The following is a 21,348-nucleotide window of genomic DNA, read 5'->3' on the forward strand; positions in this document are numbered from 1 at the left end:
TCTTGGTTAGGTGATTTCTGCCAGCAATGTGAACCTGACTGCAAGAGTATCTATATATTCTGGGCATTTTGCCAGGTGTCAAGGAATGAATCATGTATGTATCAGTTTTTACCTTTAGTGTTGTTTCTGTTTTAAGCTTAACTGAAACACATTTTTATTTTAATTTCATTTGAATCAGCAAGTTGAGAAGAAGTACCTGTGTTGCTTAATAGAGCTATTCAAGTGAAAAGATGGGGAGCCGAGGAAATGGAGAGCAGAGTTCACACAGCCTGTAGGAGTCGTGCTGGTTCGGGCCGGCGTGTGGCCTTCCTCACAGCTTCTGCAGCATTGTGCAGTGGCCAATATGCCTGAGTGGGCAGTTGTAGTGTTGGGAGCCATAGGAAGCCCTTTCCCAGTCTAGGGTCAGGCATCTTGCATATTCTGTAAAGCAAACTGACTCTCCAGAACCAGGGTGAAAATATTGTGTTGTTTTGAAGTAGAATATAGTGAACTTTTTTTATGTTTTGTTTTTCAAGGTAGGGTCTCACTAGCTCAGGCTGACCTGTAATTCACTGTGGAGTCTCAGGGTGTCCTCAAACTCACGGCAATCCTCCTACCTCTGCCTCCTGAGTGCTGTGATTAAAGGTGTGTGCCACCACGCCCAGCTAGTGAACGTTTTTTAAATTTCAATTGCAGAGAGAGAGAGAGAGAGGGAGAAAATGATGACACCAGGACTTCTTTCTTCCCACTGTAGATGAACTCCAGATACATAGGCCATTTTGTGCATATGGCTTTACATGGATGTTGGGGAATCAAACCTAGATTATTAGGTTTTGCAAGCAAGTACCGTTAACTGCTGAGCCATCTCTCTAGCTCCTAGAATGAAGTTTTGAATAAAGCTTTCTCCTTTACTTTTTGTTTTTGCTTTTTTTCTTTTTGGTGTTCTAGCACCTTCACTGTTAATTTAATACATGTTAGACCATTTTGACACAGATCTTTATAACCATTTGCCTTCCTAATATTGCAGAAAAGTTGCATTTTAATGAATGACAATATGTGTAGATCATTTGGTGATTATTTTATAAATGCCAAGAATTCATATTTTTCTCTTTTAAAAGGAGATACACCTTTGTAGTTATTAAATAAAGGCTGTCTGAGCTGGTTTCTGGGTTTTGCATAGAATGTATGTGAATTTAGACAGAAAAAAGAGAAGAATATGTAATGCTGTGAAGTCTCAAAAGTCAAGTGAAGATTTGGTTCATCAGAGTTTAGATTCTTAAATTATTGACAGATCTTAAACTATGAATATGTTCTTTTCTCATAAAACAACAACAGAAAAGAATTGTGTGGGTCATTTGTCAAGTGAGTCAATATCAACGAGGGATACCTACTGTACACATCAGCTAGATGGAGCTGCTTGGAGGGGTTTGTAGCCTGTCCTAGTAAACACTTTGTGGAATCTGCTGACATCATGTTTTGGGAATGAGGACATCTGTGCTTATCCCAGAGTTTGTGACATCTATTCTCCTATTGTTAGGGAGGTCTGTTATTCATCTGTAGTTTCAAGCTAACCAGAATACCTCCTGCTTTGTTTTGTTTAAGCCATTATCTGCACAAACTGCATGAACCTTGTACACAGAGCTATTCTAATAAAAGTTCTGCAGGCTGCTGCCTCTGGGCTCCTGTGCAGAAGAAATTGCCTGGAGTCCCCTGAGTCTGTTGACTCACCCTGGTCACAGCTCAATTCCTCAGCGCTGGTCATTCAGGACCTGGAAACATGTTCAGTTGGTGACAGCAGGTGACCATGCCAACTGCTACTGTTGAGCATCCAAACCTTAAATACAGAAAGACACCAGGAACATTTTCCATTGTCTGTATTTATTGTATTATGCAAAGTAAATTATCTGTTATTGAGTTTTAAAGTCTCCACATTCTCAACTGCTTATTGCACATTTTTCAAAAACCTGACAGGAACATCAGTCATCAGTTATTCTCAGTAGCAAGGTCATGTTTTTGGTAGGGTCAAGCAGTCCTGCAGGAATTTGTGAGGATGTGTACAATGGACACCCACCATTTGAGAAGATTCTTCTTCCTCCATTGTTAGATGGAGGGATGTCTATCTCAGCCTGGACCTCACTGACTATTCAGTCTGTAAAATGATTTCTATCCTCCACCTGCACCAAACACATTTAAAAATAATTATTTATGGAGGGGTTGAATGAAATAACTTATTGGAAAAAGAAAAAAAATCAAGTTCAAATTTTAAAAAAATTAAATTTATCTAAACACAATGATCTTATTAGACTAGACAATATATTATTATGTGGCAGTTAAGTATAGCAGACGTGAGAAGTACTGACAGGATATTGCTAATGCTTCAAGGAGTTAAGGAAGTATCAAGGAAGGACACTGGTCTTTCCCAAGGCTGATAGACTGTCTCAGGACAGTCAAGGAAGAAACACTTAGTGCTTCTCTTTGTGGGCTCATGCTGCCATTCCGAACTTTCTAGCTTGTTTGTTACGATGCCGGTGACTGTTCCCTCCGTCATTTTTTCAGTACCCATTGTAAAGCAGACCTGGGCCAGACAGGCAAGCCTCATTGAATACTACAGTGACTTTGCAGAAAGTCCCATCCCTACGGTGGATTTGGGAATTCCCAATACAGACAGAGGTGAGTCCTGAGTTCTTGCCAGTCCCCTAACTAAAAACCCTCCCCCTAAAAATACAGAACCCTAGAAGAAAATGAAATTTACATACTATAATTTTGGCCTTATGTCCGGCTTTCTTTTTTCCCACCTCTTTCTCTACTGAACATTTTTACCTACAGACAGATGCTGGCTCTTCGTAGAGAGCCTGGTAGTGCACCCAAAGGGCTGTACACGCTTGGCAGGATACACTGCTGTGATTGAGTGCCCATGGCCAATACAATAGAGGTGGGTAGTGGGTTTTGTAGCTTTACAGTTCATTGTGGCTGTAATGGGTTTTGCAAAGTTGCTGTCCCATCTTCCCACACGAAGCTTCTATCTTCCTAAGTCATAAGGTCTAGTTAGTACTTTGTGTCCATTCTGAGAAGCACCTGGCCCCACTCTGCATGGCACTAAGCAATATCATGTGTTGCTATCTTGATTAGCAAACTGTTGGAAGTACATTTGCTTTTCTCTTCAGGTTGCTAATAAAGAAAAAATGTTTTGGGTTGTTTTGTTTTGTTTGTGAGACAGGGTCTCATATAGACCAGACTGGCCTTCAAGTCACTATATAGCTGAGGTTGGCCTAAAGCTCCTAAGCTTCCTGAATCCACTTCCCAAATGGTCAGAGTGCAGGTGGGCTCCACCACATCCAGACTTAAAAGAGGTTTAATTAAGCTGGGTGTGGTGGCACACAACTTTAATCCCCACACTTGGGAGGCAGAGGTAGGAGAATCATCATGAGTTCGAGGCCACCCTGAGACTCCATAGTGAATTCCAGGTCAGCCTGGACTAGAGTGAAACCCAACCTTGAGAAAACAAAAAGAGAGAAAAGAAGTTTTAATTAACAAAATGGAAATAGACACTTGGCCATCTCATTGTTAGATACTCTTTGTTTATCTTAATGTCCATCTAGTGTTCCTGCCTCATTCTTTTCTTTAGTTTTGATTCCCCATGCCCTTACAATTAGAGATAAAAGGAACGAGGGGTTGTCTTGTTCTAGAGAATACCATTGTGAATGCTAGTGTCATTCATAATTCTTTGAGTAACAGAGTGCAGATAGTACCGCATGCCCCATTCCTACGGTCGCAGCTTCTTTTAACAATGTCAGATGTATTACCAAGCTTTTTTTTTGCCATTTGTTTTGGGAAAACTATTTAAATTGAATTTTCTGTTTTGCTAACCTTAATTTTTAAAATTTTAGTTCAGGCTGGGTTCAATAATCATTTATCTGTCCACACATTCCCTACTTGATTTTCATTTATTTCTGATCTAAACTTGTCATTATTGCTCATATTTGTATGCTTTTTATACCAGAAGGAGTTTGAAAATGAGAAGTAAATAGTGAAATTTGCTCAGTACATTTCAAAGATATGAAGCTTAATGTTTGAAAAATAGAGGTTAATCAAGAATTAATAACCAAGGGTGAAATCACGTGTTGTAGTATTGACTGGCTGATGTGAACCTGTATTCCTGTCTGTGCCAGCAAATATTTATGTGGAATGGGATGCATATTCCTATTTATCAACTTGGTTGTTTTCTCCAGTGTTTTTCTTTTGCCTTCACCCTGGCATTTAGCAATAAAGCAGCACAGTTTATCTGTTGGTGTCTGAAGGACTGTGACTGCCTTATTTGGAAGTGTGTTGTCAATGCATGTCTGCCCATCTACTGCAATAGCTGACATGATAGACACTTAGTAGTAGATGCCTACTAAAGGCAGCCATGGCCTTCCACCCTCAGCACTTGCTCCCCCGCGCATGGTGCGCAGAGTTCTAACAGCTCCCTCAGGGTAAACCCTGCTGAGAGAAGAGCTCAGGCCCTGACATGGCTGGGAGACTTCATAACTATCTTATTGTCTGGGCTGAAGGTAAAAATTTTGTTTCTACCTCAAACTATTTTGTGTGACTTTGTCTTCTTCCCCCGTTCTCTTGCTCACACTCATGTGTGAACCTGACAGCCGAGACTTCAGAATCTGTATAGTTCCTTCCCGTTCACTATGTCTGAAAAATAGGGAAAGGTAATTTCTAGGAAAACTTCAAATTATTATGGTATGTGTTGACATTTAAGCTCTTATGCTACTTTAAAACTAAAAAAAAAAATTAAACTAATTCTATATATTTTAGAGCACATAATATGTTTTCAGTTTTATTCTTACCTTTTTCTAGGTCATTGTGGAAAAACTTTTGCTATCTTGGAAAGGTTTTTGAATCACAGTCATGACAAAATAGCGTGGTTGGTCATCGTGGATGATGATACATTAATAAGGTAAGGAGCCCTTCCTGTCCCAAGTGGTTCTGAATCGTACATGCGTTCATATCCAAAACTGTGATCGGTATGTCTGCTCCCGGCCAAGATGGAGACACGGGGCGTCTGTCATCCTGAAGCCCATGACTGTCACAGCTGACTTCCCTAAGAGAGAGCTCTAAGCCATTGCTTGGGGGGGAGGGAGGGGAGGAGGGCGTGTGCGTCAGAGCTCACAGACATTGTGAGTTGAAAAGATGGAGCCGAGAGGCCCAGAGGATGAAAGCCTGCTTCAGTTTGCAGGACAAAGCCCAGCGGCTCAGTGGAGGGTGCTCCTAACAAGTTCAGTAGAGTGTTGACCGGCACGTGTGGGTGAGGAAACTGCTTGAGGCTGCGGAGAGAACCCAGCCGAATGATGAGAGGGAATGGCGCTAGACACGCAGGGCTAGGCCTCATGGGTTTGCCTGTCTCCCAATCAAGCAGACTGGGAAACCCTTGATTCACAGGGTCTGAAGGAGGTTGAAAGGTCTCGCCTTAGTAGTGAGAAATCATTGACTGCTCTGCTTCTGCTAGACACATTTGAAAAGGAAGACTCTAAAATACTAAACTTTTTCTAAGAGTCTAGCCTATATCTGTGAACAAAATTTAAGATTTATAGAGAAAAGTCCAACACACAATAAAAGCATGCAAAACAGCAGGAAAATAGTGCTCAGAAAAAAAAAATCAGTTGATTGAAATTGTCGTAGAAGTAATGCAGTATTAGATTTAGTTCTTATGCTGTTGTTATTAAATAGTTTTCATAACTCTACCATGTGTGTTCATAAAAGATTCATGGAGGTATGAATGAATCTGAAATGGTCTCCTACGTTTCATCTTATAGACATGAAAATTGTCTGGGGTTTAAAACAAAGATCCTACTTGGTAGGATTAAGACCAAGTTACATGGTGCAGAAAGAAATCTGCATGAACTTGAAGACATTGTAATAACTAGCCCAAGTAAAGCACAAGGGTAAAATTGATTTTTCAAAATTAACAGAGCTGTAAGGCAGCTTCAGATGGCTTTGTAAATGTGCGGTTGGAATTCCCAGAGAGCTGAGATGCGTATATAACAGATTCTTAAAGAATTACTTTCTAAAGCTGGGCGTGGTGGCACACGCCTTTAATCCCAGCACTTGGGAGGCAGAGGTAGGAGGATCACTGAGAGTTCGAGGCCACCCTGAGACTACATAGTTAAGTCCAGGTCAGCCTGGACCAGAGTGAGAACCTACCTCAAAAAAAACAAAACAAAACAAAAAATTACTTTCTAAACTTGATGAAAACCAAGACACAGAGATACTAGAAGCTCAGTGAACCAGAAGGACGGCTAGGACAGCTTCAACACACAAGGAGAGCACACACCTCTGAGAACACAGGGATGACCCACTCTTCCCCCAGGGCTTAGGAAGTGTTGATTGTATCATATCATTTATACCAACAGTTTTTCACACAGGTTTTCCACCTGAAACCTTTTGCTGGATATATAGTCTTGTCTTGTCTTGTCTTTTTCATGTCTACTCTTGATAATGTTATCTTAGATACACTTTTGAGTTTGAGACTTCTTACCATTTCCTTTCAAAACTCTGACATCATTCTTGGCCACACTGAACTCTAAACTTTTCTAAGTCCCAAGGCAGATTAATCATGGTCGAAGGGTTAGCTGCTCTTCTTCAGGAATAACAATGCCCATAGCTGAATATTAAGTCTTTCTGTTATCATAGAAACCTGGAACTCTGGCTTATAGCTTAGCAAATATTCAGGGACATGAAAAAAAAAATCTTGAATGCCAGATCATAAACTTTTAACAAAGGAAAATTTAAAGAAGGACATAGTAAAGAAAGAAAGATAGCGAAGCTAAAATTTTGTGGACTCACGTAAGAAACAGAAAAAGGCAAATTTCATATCAACAGTTACTAAGGCAAAAAATAAAAATAAAACCAAAAGTAAAATTAGGCCTAGGAAGATTGCTCACTGGTTAAAGGCACTGAAAGCCTGATAACAGGAGTTTAGATCCTCTAAATCCATGTTAAAAAAAAAAAAAAAAAAAAAGCTGGTTGCAGTAGCACATGTATTTGTTATCTAATATTGCCTACAGACAAGATGAGAGGCAGAACCAGGAGATTTCCAGAAGCTTACAGGCCAGCTAGCCTGGCTTACTCAGTACCAAACAAAAAGAGAATCCTGTCTCTAGATAGACGGTGAGGATTGATATCCTTAGGTTGTCCCCTGATCTTCACACATATATAGCACATGTGTGCCTACACACCACACATACATATGCAACATAAAATTGAAATAAAAGTTTAATAAAGGGATCATGGATGAAAATTAAATTACCAATTAAATTGGTAAGCTATCAAAAATGAAAACGGGATAAGGAAGTTTAGGGGAAAAAGTGGTTGAAATGCATGAATCCAGGATATTCAGTACATGTATAATTGGACATCTGATTGAGGAAGCTCAAAATAAACAGAAATGATTTTTTAAGTTGCTAGAAATGAATTCATTATGGTTTTTTTTTGGGGGGGGGGTTTGAGGTAGGGTCTCACTCTAGCTCAGACTGACCTGAAATTCACTATGTAGACTCAGGATGGCCTTGAACTCACAGTGATTCTCCTACCTCTGTCTCCCAAGTGCTGAGATTAAAGGCATGCACCACCATGTCCTCATGATGTACTTTTAAAGGGCCCACAGACATGGGAATTTGACCTGGAATTATAAGCTCTCTATCTGCTGATTAAATAGCTATGTTTAAAAAGAAAAGTCCTCTGAGCTTCTAGGCAAAATAGTGAAATAACTAATGAGCATGAAAATTAGTCTGGAGCCAGAATTCTCAGAAGAACATTTATGAAACAGTAAAGAGAATTGTGCATTAAAGATTTTTATGCAGCACTTGTTGAAATCTTATTGCTGTAGAAAACTCCAGTGTCAGTGAGCTTAAGGAATAGTGTGCATCTGTGACCATCACCAGGAATATATAGTAAGGGAAGAACATCTTCCAGCCCAGAGAGCGAGGAAATTTGGGCAACAGAACTGGCACTGAGCAATTCATGATGAATCCTTTCCTGTACTGTTGTGCAGTGGCCTTTATCTTGCCTAGTTTGTATCAAAATAGTGACATTAGCTGTTTTCAGCTTCCATTCACTTGATAGATGGGTGTCTATCCTTTAGCTCTCAGTCTGTGGACATCTACAGCAGTGAGGTGTGTTTCTTAGATACAACTTACAGTTGATTCTACTTCCTGTTAGCCAGTCTGTACTTCTCTATCGGTGAGTTGAGGCCATTTACACTTAAGGTCTGTTGCAGTCAGGTTCACATTGCTGGTAGAAACTACCCAAGCAAGAGCAGCTTGTGAAAGAAAAAAAAAAGAGGTTTATTTTGGCTTACAGGCTCAAGGGGGAAGCTCTATGACGGCAGGGGAAAATAATGGTATGAGCAGACGGTGGACATCACACCCTGGCCAACATCAGGTGGACAATAGCAACAGGAGAGCTTTCCATACACCACCTCCAGGAGGCTTTAATTTCCAATTGCCATCAGCCGGGGAACCTAGCATTTGGAGTACCTAAGTTTCCGGGGGGACACCTGAATCAAATCACCACAAGGTTCGCACTGAGAGCTGTTCCCTAATCCCTATAGCTTTATTGGTTGGGCTATTGCTTTTCCTCTTCGGTGAGTTTTGAGTTTTCTTGAAGCTTCTTTGGACATAATGGGCTCCCTTGTATGTCTCCCTTGTTCTCATAGTCCTCCCATAAAACTTGTTCTTTGCTGTGCTGTCCTGATTGAAACTTTGATCCTTCTCTGTATGTGTCTTCTGCAATGCTTTCTTGGTGGTCATGAACCATCCTAGCTGGTGACAGTTTTGAAACGTGCCTATTTTCCATCAATTTTAGAAGAAAGTCTTTGCCCCATTTAGTGTCACCTCGCTCTTTCTTTCCCATTGGGTTCTCCAGTGTGCACCCAGAGTTCTTGAACATTATGGCCATTCTCATTTATTTCTTTTTTCCTTATTGTTGTTTGAATGTAGTATTCCAGCAACTTTGTCTTCAGTCCTTGATATTCTTATTCTGGTTGGTGATGCATTCTACTGTTTTTCATTTGAGTCATGGAGCTTTTCATTTCTAACATTTCTATGTTTTGTTTTTTTTTTCCAAAAAAAAAATCTCAATGTCCTTCCTGAGTTTTTCTTCTATGTTGCTGACTTTTCATCCATGTTACTGATTTTCTTACCCATTTGTGACATTTTTCTCAATGTTGTTGATTTTCCTTTCTAGGTCCTGGATTGAGTATGCTTATTAGTATACTGGGTAAGGTCATTAATCATGTTTTCCAGTAAATGTTTGAGATACTCCTCTCTCTATATATTTAGTTTTTCAAGGTAGAGTTTCACTCTAGCCCAGGCTGACCTGGAATTCAGTATGTAGTCTCAGGGAGAGGCATCTATATATTTTCTTTTACTTACTTCGTAATCTTGGAATTAGTAACTGAGCAGCTATGATGCTTTGGAGGAGTCCTGTTGTCCTGTTTCATTTGTCTTCTTGTGTAACAGCTTACACATCTCTGCATTTGGCTCTGTCTTCTCATGGAGCATGCTACACTTGAAGGTCAGTCTTCAGAACCTCCACTTAACAAGGAAGAAATGAGCTTTTGCATCCTCAACTACATCAGACTATACAAGATGCAGAAATATAGTCACTTTGATTACAGCACACTAATTCCTCACCAATGACCAGAAAACTGAAAAATGCAAAAGTGCTATAGAACGTTATAAAGTTAAACATTATTTTGGGGGTATTGAGATGGCTTAGCAGTTAAGGTGCTTGCTTGCAAAACCTAAGGACCCAGGTTTGACTCCCCAGAGCCCATATAAGCCAGATGTACAAGGTGACACACGCGTACAAGGTGGCGCACGTGTCTACAGTGCAATTGCAGTGGCCAGTGGCATTCCAGTTCTCTTTCTCGTTCCTCCCTTTTGCTCTTTCTTTCTCATAAAACAGGTAAGTTTTGAAATAGTAAAGGAATGAGATTTACTAATAATGAAAATGTTCAAAAACAAAATTAGATAAATAAGGAGGGTATGAAAAAAGCCCATGAGTCCTTAAAAATTCAATAAGGCAAAGTTGAAATACTACTAAATGTAAATGGGATAAAGGAGGAAATGTGGAAGGAGAGGGGCAAAAACCCCAAACTATGGAAAAGAAAAAATATTACCCAATAATGATACATAAAATTAGATGAATAGGTCTGGAGATATGGCTCAGTGGTTATAGCACTTGCCTGCAAAGCCTAATGACATGGGTTCCATTCCCCAGTACCCATGTAAAGTCAAATACACAGTGGAGCATGCATCTGGAGTTTGTTTGCAGCGGCTGAAGGCCCTGGTGTTCCTATTCTCTCTCTCTCTCTCTCTGTATTTCCATCTCACTGCTTGCAAATAAATAAAGAAAAAAAATTTAATTAGATGAATATATGAAGAAGAAGAATAAAAACATAAAAATGTTTTAAAAACTTGAAAAAAATAGAAAAAAAAAAGGGAAATCACAAGGGACAAAAACGTGGTGATGTGTTGGGCTAGTTTCATCTGGGTTCTAAAACACTGGAGACTGCCAGTCATATGCATGGGGCAGGGACTTGGACTCATCTTTCCTTCTTACCCCAGCCTCTCCGGGCCTTCCCTCACACAGGGGCGGCTGCAGGTCACACTGAGGCGCCCTGACAAGGCCCTGGGGTAGCTCAGTTTTTAACAATAGATTCTCTCTCAAGGTGGCACCCGGCTGCTGCCCTCTGAGTCCTAGAGCTAACAACGTGGAGTTTCTCTCCTCCACTGACTCATCCACCAGAGGAATCACTGTCCCACCAATGCCTGTAACCGGATTTGAGGCTTGGGAGGGCTGTGGGTGTGTTTGGAGGGAAGGACTGTCCATCTCTTGCTGGCTTTGCTTCTGGAAACAGTTTGATTTCTGCCACCCCCTGCCAAGGAGCTACCCAGCCAAGCTGTGTTTGGCTTACTTTTCTGTGTCACCTGTCATTTTCTTTGTACGTAGAAGATAGGATTTCACTTTTTAAAATTAATTTATTATTTATTGAAGTCAGAGTGAGAATGAATGCACCAGGGCCTCTAGTCACTGCAAAGGAACTCCGGATACATGTGCCGCCATGTGCATCTGGCTTACGTGGGACCTGGAGAATCCAACCTGGGTCCTTAGGCTTTGCAGGAAAGCGCTTTAACCACTAAGCCATCTCTCCAGACTTCATTTCACATTTTTTATGGATTTCTGAAGCTCGTTCTCTCTCTCTTTATGGAAGATAGAATCATGTACAGTACATCTTTTTGTAAGTTCCTTATTCTAATGAGAATAAATGTTTTTAAAGTTCACCTGTGTCATGCATATTGCAGAATTTCTTTTCCTTTTAATGCAGAATAATATTTCATTGAATGGATGTATCATATCTTCTCCATTTGTAGATGAACACTCAGGTTGCTCTTACTTGGGATAATACGGCTGTAAATGGGGATGTAAAAATACTTCTTTATGATCCTTTTTCATATCAGCTAATTGGACAAAAAAAAAGATCCTCTTTGGCTTCTTTTGAGTGTATTCTGAGATTTGGTGTTGTGGAATCATGATAATTTAGTTTTGACTTTATGGAATCATTTTACTTATTTAAATCATCTCACATATTTAAAAATAAAACTCAACATCTAGAGCTAGGTAAAAATCAGGAATGAGGGTAAAATGGAGACATATGACCCAGTTATATTTCAAGTGAAAGAATGAATATGCTGAAGGAAAAATATAATGAGTGCAAATAGTTTTTAAAGACAGTTATAAATATGTATATTCAATCAAGATTGAGCAAAAGGGATGAAATTTTTGAAATGGTACGGGTAAAGTGAATCTGAATTATTTTAGGTACATTTGAGGATTGAATCCATGTTAGTATTTTGGGGAGCATGGAACTGTGGAGGGGAGAAGTCAGAGAGAAAGGAACAGGGCAAGGGGAGTTCTATGGAAATAGAATGTCATCCAAGGAGTCTGAAAGAATATATGATTTTTGAAGAACTGGTGATTTCTAAAGCATGTGTACGTTTGCATGCGTAGTTCTCTGCTCTTTCTGCTTAAAGAGCTACAGATAAAACTATCGCCGTGCCGCTGCAGTGATACTCAAAAAATGAATCAAAACGAAACGGTGACGGGCTGGAAGTCCTGTAGGCCACACGTCGTAGAGTGGTTGGTGTCATGGCCTGGGTTTCAGCTTTGAGCTCTGCACGGGAAACATCAGACACACCTGACACGGGGATCACCGAGAAAGAACGCAGGGGCTCATGGCAGTTCCTTCTTGCTGGGACAGACCACCTGGCCAGAAGAAGCTGACCGGAGGACAGGGTTTCTTTCAGCTTACAGTTTCCGGGGTCGGGGGGCGGGGGAGCTTTGTCATAGTGGGGAAAGCGTGGCTCAAGCAGGAAGCTGGCTCCCAGCACATATCAGCAGGGAGGTAGAAGAGAGACTCAGCCGAGCCGCAAACACCATTGGGGCTGGACCAGTAACCCTCAAGGTCCACCCCAAGCGACCGAGCTCCAAGGCTCCACCTCCCCCAGTGCCACCAGCTGAGGACCAAGTATCCGAAACACATGTGTCTGGAGAGCCACTTCATTCCAAACGCCACACGGTGCGGATTTTTTTTTTTTTAATAATATTGATGTTTTGAATAGCAAAGCATAGGTATGGAACTAACTGAGTCTGGATGAAAGGGGCCAAAAGCTGTGTGACCGTGAAGAGCAGGGAGGGGTCCTGAGCTCTGTCCAATACCAGAGGGGATGGTGCTGTAAATGACGTTATCGTATCTGTTCATATAATTAGAATCCAAGTCATCAACTTAGATAGAAACACTGTCCCGTGTTTCAGTTTTGAATTTACCACCGTGAAGGCTGTGGCGTCTCAGCATGGCCGTCTGCTTGCTTTTCTCTCTGCTGACCACAGGGCAGCAAGATGGCTGACTTGTTAAGAGACTTCCCATGTCAGTGTTAAATTTTCTGAAGTCGTTGACTTTTCCTGTTTTCTGTCCTTAGGAAAGGCACAGTGCGGTACGAGGGGGCAGATTATGTATGTGAGCAACTTTCTGAGGTCTTTCCGGAAAAGGGCAATCTATGTGTAACGCAAGGATAATATGACCATGTGACATGTTTGTGCCAGGTTTCTACAAAGGAAAAAGAGTAAAGAGTGGCACAACTAGGGTTAATTCTAGCAATTGGTACATGTAGAGAAATGAACATTTGGGGGTTCTTTGTCCTATTCTTGTAACTTTTCTACAATCGGACAAATAAATACCATAATAGGTGAGACTGAAACACCTGGATTGCTGTTAAGAGCTGTAGTTTTGTTTGACTTAAGGAGATGCTCATTGCAAAACAGGTAGTGGGGCTGGACAGGTGGTCAGTGGACAAAGCTCTTGACACTCAGACTGGAGTACCTGAGCAGATTCCAGGCCTTAGGTAACAAGCCCTAACTGACCTCTCCTCCCCTCCCCTCTCCCGAGAAAAACATGTTTGGCATGGTGGTGTGCACGTTTTTAAATTTTTATTTTTTGTTCATTTTTATTTATTTATGTGACAGTGACAGACAGAGAGAGAAAGGCACATAGAGAGAGAGAGAATGGGTGCGCCAGGGCCTCCAGCCACTGCAAATGAACTCGAGACACGTGCGCCCCCTTGTGCATCTGGCTAATGTAGGTCCTGGGGAATCGAGCCTCAAACCAGGGTCCTTAGGCTTCACAGGCAAGCGCTTAACCGCTAAGCCATCTCTCCAGCCCGGTGGTGTGCACTTTTAAGTGTCATACTAGCATGCTGACGCTGGTGGCAAGATGGGAAGCAGACAGAACTTCCTGGAAGCTCGTGCAGAGAATAGCAGAAAGACTCCAGAGCAAGTACCTGCCTCAGAGGAGTGGCCTGAAAGCTGTCTTCTGACCTCTGTATGGGGCACCGTGGCACACAAACACATGTATGCACACAAATATTTAAAAAATGGGGATTTTAGTTTATTTTGATTAAACTGTCTCTTTAAAAAAAAAAAAAAAAAGGTCTGTCTGCTCTCTAAGTTGCATTCATGTAGCTCTGTCAGCACTCACTTCAGAGCTGTGCCGTGCTGTTTCTCTTCATTTCTGTGTCTCAGAATTGCCTAGAATGGGGACAGATTGTTAAATGAAGCTCTTTTTCCTGGATCAGTAGCCAAATCTCCTTAGAGCTGGAATCTGCCCACTTTATCCCCATTTCTTCTTTTTAGTGAATATGAAGTAGGTGATAATTATCAGACTCCATTTGTATCTATAAGCTTGAAGGAGGTTTTGTGATGCTGGGAACATTTACCGTGATAAGAAGAGGAAACCCAGAGGCAGCGTTAAATCCTATTTAGTTTGACCTTAAAAATCGAAGTGTGTGGGTTGAATTGACAATTTTAAAGTCAGTGTACAAGAGGAAGAGAAACACAAAACAGTTTTCATTTCTTCTCAGGTTAAGAATCAGACCTAAATTTTCCCTAAAAAGCTCTGGGGTTTCGCAGTCTTTTTACCGCTTTAGAGACCTTTAAGAGTATGCTCTTCGCCGGTGAGCAGTATGGACTCGCTTGCTTGCCTTCCCCTGCAGACTAATTTGTCAGACAAGTTCTTGAGGACTGATTCCAAATTAGGTGCTTAGAACATTGAACATTCGTGCTGAAGACAGCAGTGCTCCAAGGTAGTGTTTTATGTGCATCGAGAAACCTTCAAATAGATCACAAACCTGCTCCACAGGCACGTGCACCCTCTGAGCTCCAGCACTTACAGTTTTCTTTTCATACATCCAATTTGTTTTCTTCGCTTTCAGCGTTATCTACTGGGGGATTTTTTTGTAGGCTACATAAGCATGGATAGACTGGGTGATCCTTCATATATCCCTGCTTCATTTCCTTGTTACCACCCCTCTCCCCAAACATAGCAGGATGTCTAGGGAATTGGGGGGTGCTCAGTATTAACATCACTGTGAAAAAGATTCCACAGTTAGTGACGGAGAAAAATGCCTGACACGTCCACCTTGGGGAATCGTGGTACTCACAAAGCACAGGCTCAGACACAACTCAAACTTTAAAACCTTTTCTTTTATTTTCATTTATTTATTTGAGAGTGGCAGACAGACAGAGAGAGATGCAGAGAGAGAGAGAAAATGGATGCACCAGGGCCTCCAGCCACTGCAAACGAATTCCATACGTGTGCGCCACCTTGTGCGTCTGGCTTATGTGGGTACAGGGGAATTGAGCCTCAAACCAGGGTCCTAAGGCTTCACAAGCAAGCACTCAACTGCTAAGCCATCTGCCCAGCCCCCACATCTCACAAGCTTAGACCACTGAACACAGCTTCGTGTGTGTGTGGATAGTGTGTGTGGTGCATGCTCATGGCCCATGTGCGTGTACGCAGAGGCCAGACAATGCTGCGAGTCCTCCACATCACTCTCCCACTTGTTTCTTGGAGACAAAGTCTCCTTCGAACCTGACTGGCTGGCCAAGGAGCACCAGTGGTTTTCCGGTCTGCACTGTCCTCAGGATCAAGGGCATAGGCATTTGTGGCCATGCACGGCTGCTTATGTGGATGCAGAGGAATCAAATCTGGGCTCAGTCAAGCCCTCTCAGGCCCTCATGCTTATGCAGCAAGCACGTTTTCCCACTGAGTCATCTCCCCAGCCCCCAAAGACCTTTAAAACTTTTTTAAACTCAAAGTTGTTGTACATGCAAAAAATGATTTTATTTATTTATTTATTTACTTGTGAGAGGGGCAGATAGAGAGAATGGGTGCACCTCCAGTCACTGCAGATGAGCTCCAGACGCATGTGCCACCTTGCGTATCCGGCTTTACGTGGGCACCGGGGAATCGAACCTGGGTCCTTAGGTGTCACAGGCAAGCGCTTTAACTGCTAGGCAATCTCTCCAGCCCAGAAAAATGTTTTTCGGGATCACTAATTGGTGTTATGAAGCTAAGATTTGGTAATGTTGACCCAGAAATCTGGATCAGAAGAAACCAGAGGAGGCCTTTGTAAAGCGTTTCTAAGTGGCACATGTTCTTAACAATTGGGAAAAACTTGTCTTTCTTGGCATCAGCCTTTAAATTATTTTTAGATTTTATTTTCCCACAAAAGCATGTATATTTATGTCCTTGCACCAGCTGTGCTTGCAGGCGCTGTTCTGACCGGCCCTTGGACACTCTCCTGCCCTGTCCACTATGTCCACTGTTGACCCGTGACAGAAACAGATAGGACCCCGGAGGCCTTCAGGGGATGCACGCGTAGACGGTGTTCATGCATGAGGGTGGCCTCACTGAGGAAAATACCGGAGGGATTGTGCAACGTGGTCTGGGTGTTCCTAGGAAAACCTCCCTGCCCCAACGTGCTGCCCCCACCTGACAGTCACAGGCCCAACAGGGACTCCCAAACCCCTTTCAGCGCCGAAGCCCCGCTTTACACATCAAGAAAAACCCAAGTCCACCTGGGAAAAATGTGAACGCTGGTCCATGCTGCCTTGGCAACAGACTGGTAGAAGTGAGTTGCATGAGTATGATCACCTCCCGCTCTGTTCTCCCAAGTGAGGCTTCCTTGTCTGACAAGGCAGGTTCATGCTGGAGGGGAGTAAGCCTCTCACTTCCTTTCTGTTTCTAGTAGTGTATAGCATTCACGGGTTTTGGTCTTTTTAAAACAATGTATTTTTTAATTTATTTTATTTGAGAGAAAGACAGAAAGAGGCAGACAGAGAGGGAAAGAGAGGGTGTGCCTGGGTCTCCAGTCACTGCAAACGAACTCCAGATGCATGCGCCACCTTGTGCATCTGGCTTACATGGGCCCTGGAGAATGGAACCTGGCCATTGGCTTTGCAGGCAAGTGCCTTAACTAAGCCATTTTTCCAGCCCTTTTTGGTGTTTTTAATCTGCTTTTTTTCCTATAAGTTCCTTGAATTTCACCTCTAAATGATTCCAGGGTGCTATACAATGTACATAGAGTTCAGGCTGTGAAAGTATTGAATACTGAATGAGTGTTTATGTCTCTTTTGGACCTCAGCATCTCTAGGCTCAGACACTTGCTCAGCTGCTATGACTCTGGAGAACCGGTGTTCCTGGGAGAGCGCTACGGCTACGGCCTGGGCACTGGTGGCTACAGCTACATCACAGGAGGAGGAGGGTAAGAGCAAGTCATCCCTTGCTTTTGTATTCCTAAAGGATAGGGACAGACAGCCCCCATGGGTGCCCAAGTCCTTCACACGATGCAGTCATTTTGCATGTAACATGCATACTTGAAATCATCCCTAGATTACTTCTTATTACAGTATAAATGCTATGGAATATTTTTTTCTGAGATGGAAGTTCTCACTTTGTAGCCCAGACTGACTTTGAACTCATGATCTTTCTGTTTCTGCTTCCAAAATGATGGGATCATAGATATATGCCACCATGTGCAGCTGGAAATAGCTTTTACCTTATGTTGTTTAAGGAATAACAAAAAAATAGGTCCATTCCCCTAAGACATAGTTTTGATCTGTGGTTAGTTAAATCCATGAATGTGAAGTACAAGGATATAGAGAGTTAGGTAACTAGTTTAGTCAGTTGGATTACTAAATTTCCCTTTCCACACAGCAGAGGTGGGTCTGCCGGGATCTGTTCTCTTTTAAACGGTAGCTGTTACTGCAGTAGGAAATCAAGCAGTATATTTGAGGTCTATGAAAATAGCCAACAATAAAAAATTTTATCCCCTGGGGGCGGGGGCTAGGGAGATTGTTCACCTATAAAATGCTTGTGGTACAAGCATGAGGACCTGAGCTTGGGTCCCTAGCACCCACATAGAAGCTGGGTGTGGTAGGGCTCCTGTAATCCCAGCACTGAGAGGGCAGAGCCAGGGAACCTGGGGCTTACCAGCCAGCTCATCTAGCTGGATCCGAGAGCTCCAGGTTCAGCGAGACAACCTGTCTGAAAAGATAAGGTGGAGAAACTGCTGGTGACGCCTGACATTGACCTCTGCGCACACGCATATACATGTGCCTGCACACTCTCACACGCATTGTACATGCTCACACACACATTAGTAAGTAAAGGGAATAATTTATCCCTGAAGAGACACTGTAAGGTACTTGTCAAAGTACTTGGTAGGAATAGCCCAGTAATGATGATCGTCTCTAGGCAGACAACTAATTGTGATTGCTTAAATGAAAAAAAAAAAATGCCTATAGATTTTAATTTTTAGAAAATAAACCATTAGACTTTACAATGATCTGGTGCTTGATAAGTCACATTTGGGAAAAAAAATAGTATAGGAGCTTAGACTTAAGCAGTTAAGTAATATTTGTGAAGGATTTATAAGTTTTTAAATAGCAGCTAAAATCAATCTTTTTAAATGGAACACCTGCCTAATCTCTTCTGGGGAAAGATTTTTATTTGAGTTTTGTGGTTAAGTGAGTAGCTAGGTGGTTTCCCCTCAGCAGCACCACCTGTAGTACTTCCGCCCTTTGTAGCACAATAGCACTGCAGTTTTTACCATTGGTGGTTTTAAGGAGAATGCTAAGTTATTGTCAATCACTGCAGCCACTTACATTCATTCAATAGATGTCTGTTGAATGTTCAGTATTTAACCAAGCAGCACTCAATCCAGTGATTATAGACTTCTGGAGGGCTCGGGCCTTATATTTCTACGTTATAATACCTTAGATCAAAATGGCTCTGTCCTAGTCCATTTTTTTTTCTCTCACTATGACAAAACACTCAAGGCTGGGTGACTTAAAAGTACAGAGGCCTATCCAGCTCACAGTTTCGGAAGTCCAAAAATAGGCCACAGGTTTATGGTGAGAGCTTTCTTGCTACCTCACAACACAGAGGGTGGCGTCACAGCAGAAGGGAGAAAGCATGTTGAGACAGAAAGCAAGAGCGTTTCAGGGGCAAGAATGGCTACAGACACACACAAAGCTCCCCCGCCCCCCGTCACACCCACGTATGTAGGTATGCACGCATGTATTTGATGAGAGCTAATACGTGGGCTTTGGGGAACACAAACTATATCCATAGCACGGCAGGGTTCTTCTGCAGGGTGCCAAGGGTCACCTTGGGGTGCTGGTGTACTGGTGATAACGCATGGCTGTGGGGGGGGCTCTGTGGGAGTGCTCGTCAACCCTGAGCAGGAGCGCTGATCCTGGTTCCACGGTGCCAGGGCCGGGGGCCGAGGGTGGGGGGCAGAGGCCTTTGTCGAGCCCTGTCGAACTCTTCATTAGAAACAAGTTCAGGCTAGTTGCAGCCTTACAGTGGTGCGTTAATTTTGGGGTGTTAGTGTCAACTCAGGCTCAGGGTGTGGCGTAGATTGAGTTAGGAGTGTCCACTATTACCTGTGTATGGGTTTATGTATTTTGTGATTCATGCTTTAAACAAAGAAGTGCCTTTTTAAATCTCAGCACAGTAAGCCGCCATGTCTGTTTTGCTTCTTGGATTCAGCTCTTATTGGAAACTGACACTTGAGGTCTTGTGAACACTCACTTTCACTGAGCAGGTAAGGGATACCTGCTCAGCATTGCCTCCTGTAGCTCAGGCTGGCTCACCATTTACCTGGCCTCTTCCTCGCGTATGCCAGGCTCTGGGCATGCACACAGAAATGCCCACACTGCCCCTTCCCCGCCAGAGCTCACAGGCAAATGCTGCAGTCCCCACAGCGCCCCTTTCCTTACAACTGGAGATGACTGTCATGTTCCGCTCCTGCGAGCCCGCAGCCCAGCCCAGCCCTCCCCTCTGCATTCAGAGCCGCCCTAATGTACTTGCGCAGTTTATTATGCACAACGTTATCACTTAATTGCCTGTTTACTTTCCTATTTTCCACTTAAATGACGAATGACTGCAGACAGCACCTGTGTCTGCTTCTCATTCCAGCTCCCTTTGTCTCGCTGGGACTCATTGTTTTCCAGGCACAGTGGACAAGTGAACAAACAAATGCATGAACGCTGAGCCTTTGGCCTCCGCACAGCCATGCGTTATCACCAGTACACCAGCACCCCGAGGTGACCCTTGGCGCCCTGCAGAAGAAACCTGCTGTGCTATGGATATAGTTTGTGTTCCCTAAAGCCCACGTATTAGCTCTCATCAAATACATGCATGCATACCTACCCAACCCATGTGTCACTCGGGTTCTAAAAGTGCCTTTAAAGGGGCTGGAGAAATGGCTCCGCACTTGCCTGCAAAGTCTGGGCCCGGGTTCCATTCCCCAGTACCTACGTAAAGCCAGGTGCACAGGGTGGCTGGCACATGCATCTGGAGTTCGTTTGTAGTGGCTGGAGGCCCTGGCATGTCCATACTCTCTCTCCCTCTCTCTTTCTGTCTGTCTCTACTTGCAAATAAATAAATAAATTTCAAAAAAGTGCCTTTACAGGGACCTAGAAACATTCTTCATGAGCTAGCCCCTTCTGTCAATCTTTGTTCAAAGGGACAGACATAATGTTGAGTACCTTATGTGGTATCACCGTAGGATTTTTCCAATAATCTGGTTTAGAACCAACATGTGGGGTTTTTTTTTTTTGGTTTATTTTTATTTATTTGAGAATGACAGAGAGAGAAAGAGGCAGATAGAGAAAATGGATGCGCCAGGGCCTCCACCCACTGCAAATGAACTCCAAACGCATGCACCCCCTTGTGCATCTGGCTAACATGGGTCCCGGGGAATTGAGCCTCGAACCGGGGCCCATAGGCTTCACAGGCAAGCGCTTAACCGCTAAGCCATCTCTCTAGCCCCCAACACGTGTTTTTAAAGTCACAAGTCAGCAGTGGTAGCTTGTCAGGACCCACTCATGCACTACAACCAGCTTCTTAAGCAACTGAGATACAGAGCAGAAGAGGATGATGTCATAGAAAGTATGAGAGGGTATCACATGCCATAAGTATTGTTTTGTGAAGTGATTCTGTTTTCTTTACACACACATACATGCACGCCATGTGTGTACGGGGTCATGCAGAATACATGTCAACTGCTTCGCTGTGGGACCTTTCTCTAGTTTTCCGGTGGCGCTCCAGTCCACGAGTTTTTTGCAAAGCGCTGTTGCAGACCCTTGTTCTCAGGCTCCCTTTGCCAGGCCGCATCAGCTTTGGGCATGCTGCGGTCACCATGCTTCATGGGAGCCAGGCCAGGGACGGGAGCTTGGGCACTCCCAGTGTGCGGTGGCCCCTCCTGCCTCTGCTGTTGAGGTGCCCGGGTCCAGCAGCAACCTCCCCTAGACTTGGGCTCCTCATGACCAGATGAAATGTCCTCAGCTGCCAAGGGAGGGTGAGAAATGTGGTTTAAAGGTTGGTTGGTTTGTTTTTTAATTTCCTACAACGACGAGGAGAGAGGCCTGGAAAGACTAGAATGGGCCGGGATTCCACCACAGCCAACCACA

General features: G+C 43.1%; 1 protein-coding gene across 1 annotated transcript in view; it reads left to right on the forward strand.

Annotated features, from left to right (window-relative positions):
- Window positions 1-21,348, forward strand: part of B3glct (beta 3-glucosyltransferase) — a 124,196-nt gene that overhangs the window by 93,717 nt on the left and 9,131 nt on the right. The window contains exons 11-13 of the mRNA XM_045155247.1: window positions 2,536-2,649; window positions 4,828-4,927; window positions 17,013-17,132. Of these exons, the coding sequence (XP_045011182.1) occupies window positions 2,536-2,649; window positions 4,828-4,927; window positions 17,013-17,132 (334 nt within the window). The remainder of the gene's footprint in view (window positions 1-2,535; window positions 2,650-4,827; window positions 4,928-17,012; window positions 17,133-21,348) is intronic.

Source organism: Jaculus jaculus, chromosome 7, assembly GCF_020740685.1.
Source record: "Jaculus jaculus isolate mJacJac1 chromosome 7, mJacJac1.mat.Y.cur, whole genome shotgun sequence".
In the NCBI taxonomy this organism is placed as follows: domain Eukaryota; kingdom Metazoa; phylum Chordata; class Mammalia; order Rodentia; family Dipodidae; genus Jaculus; species Jaculus jaculus.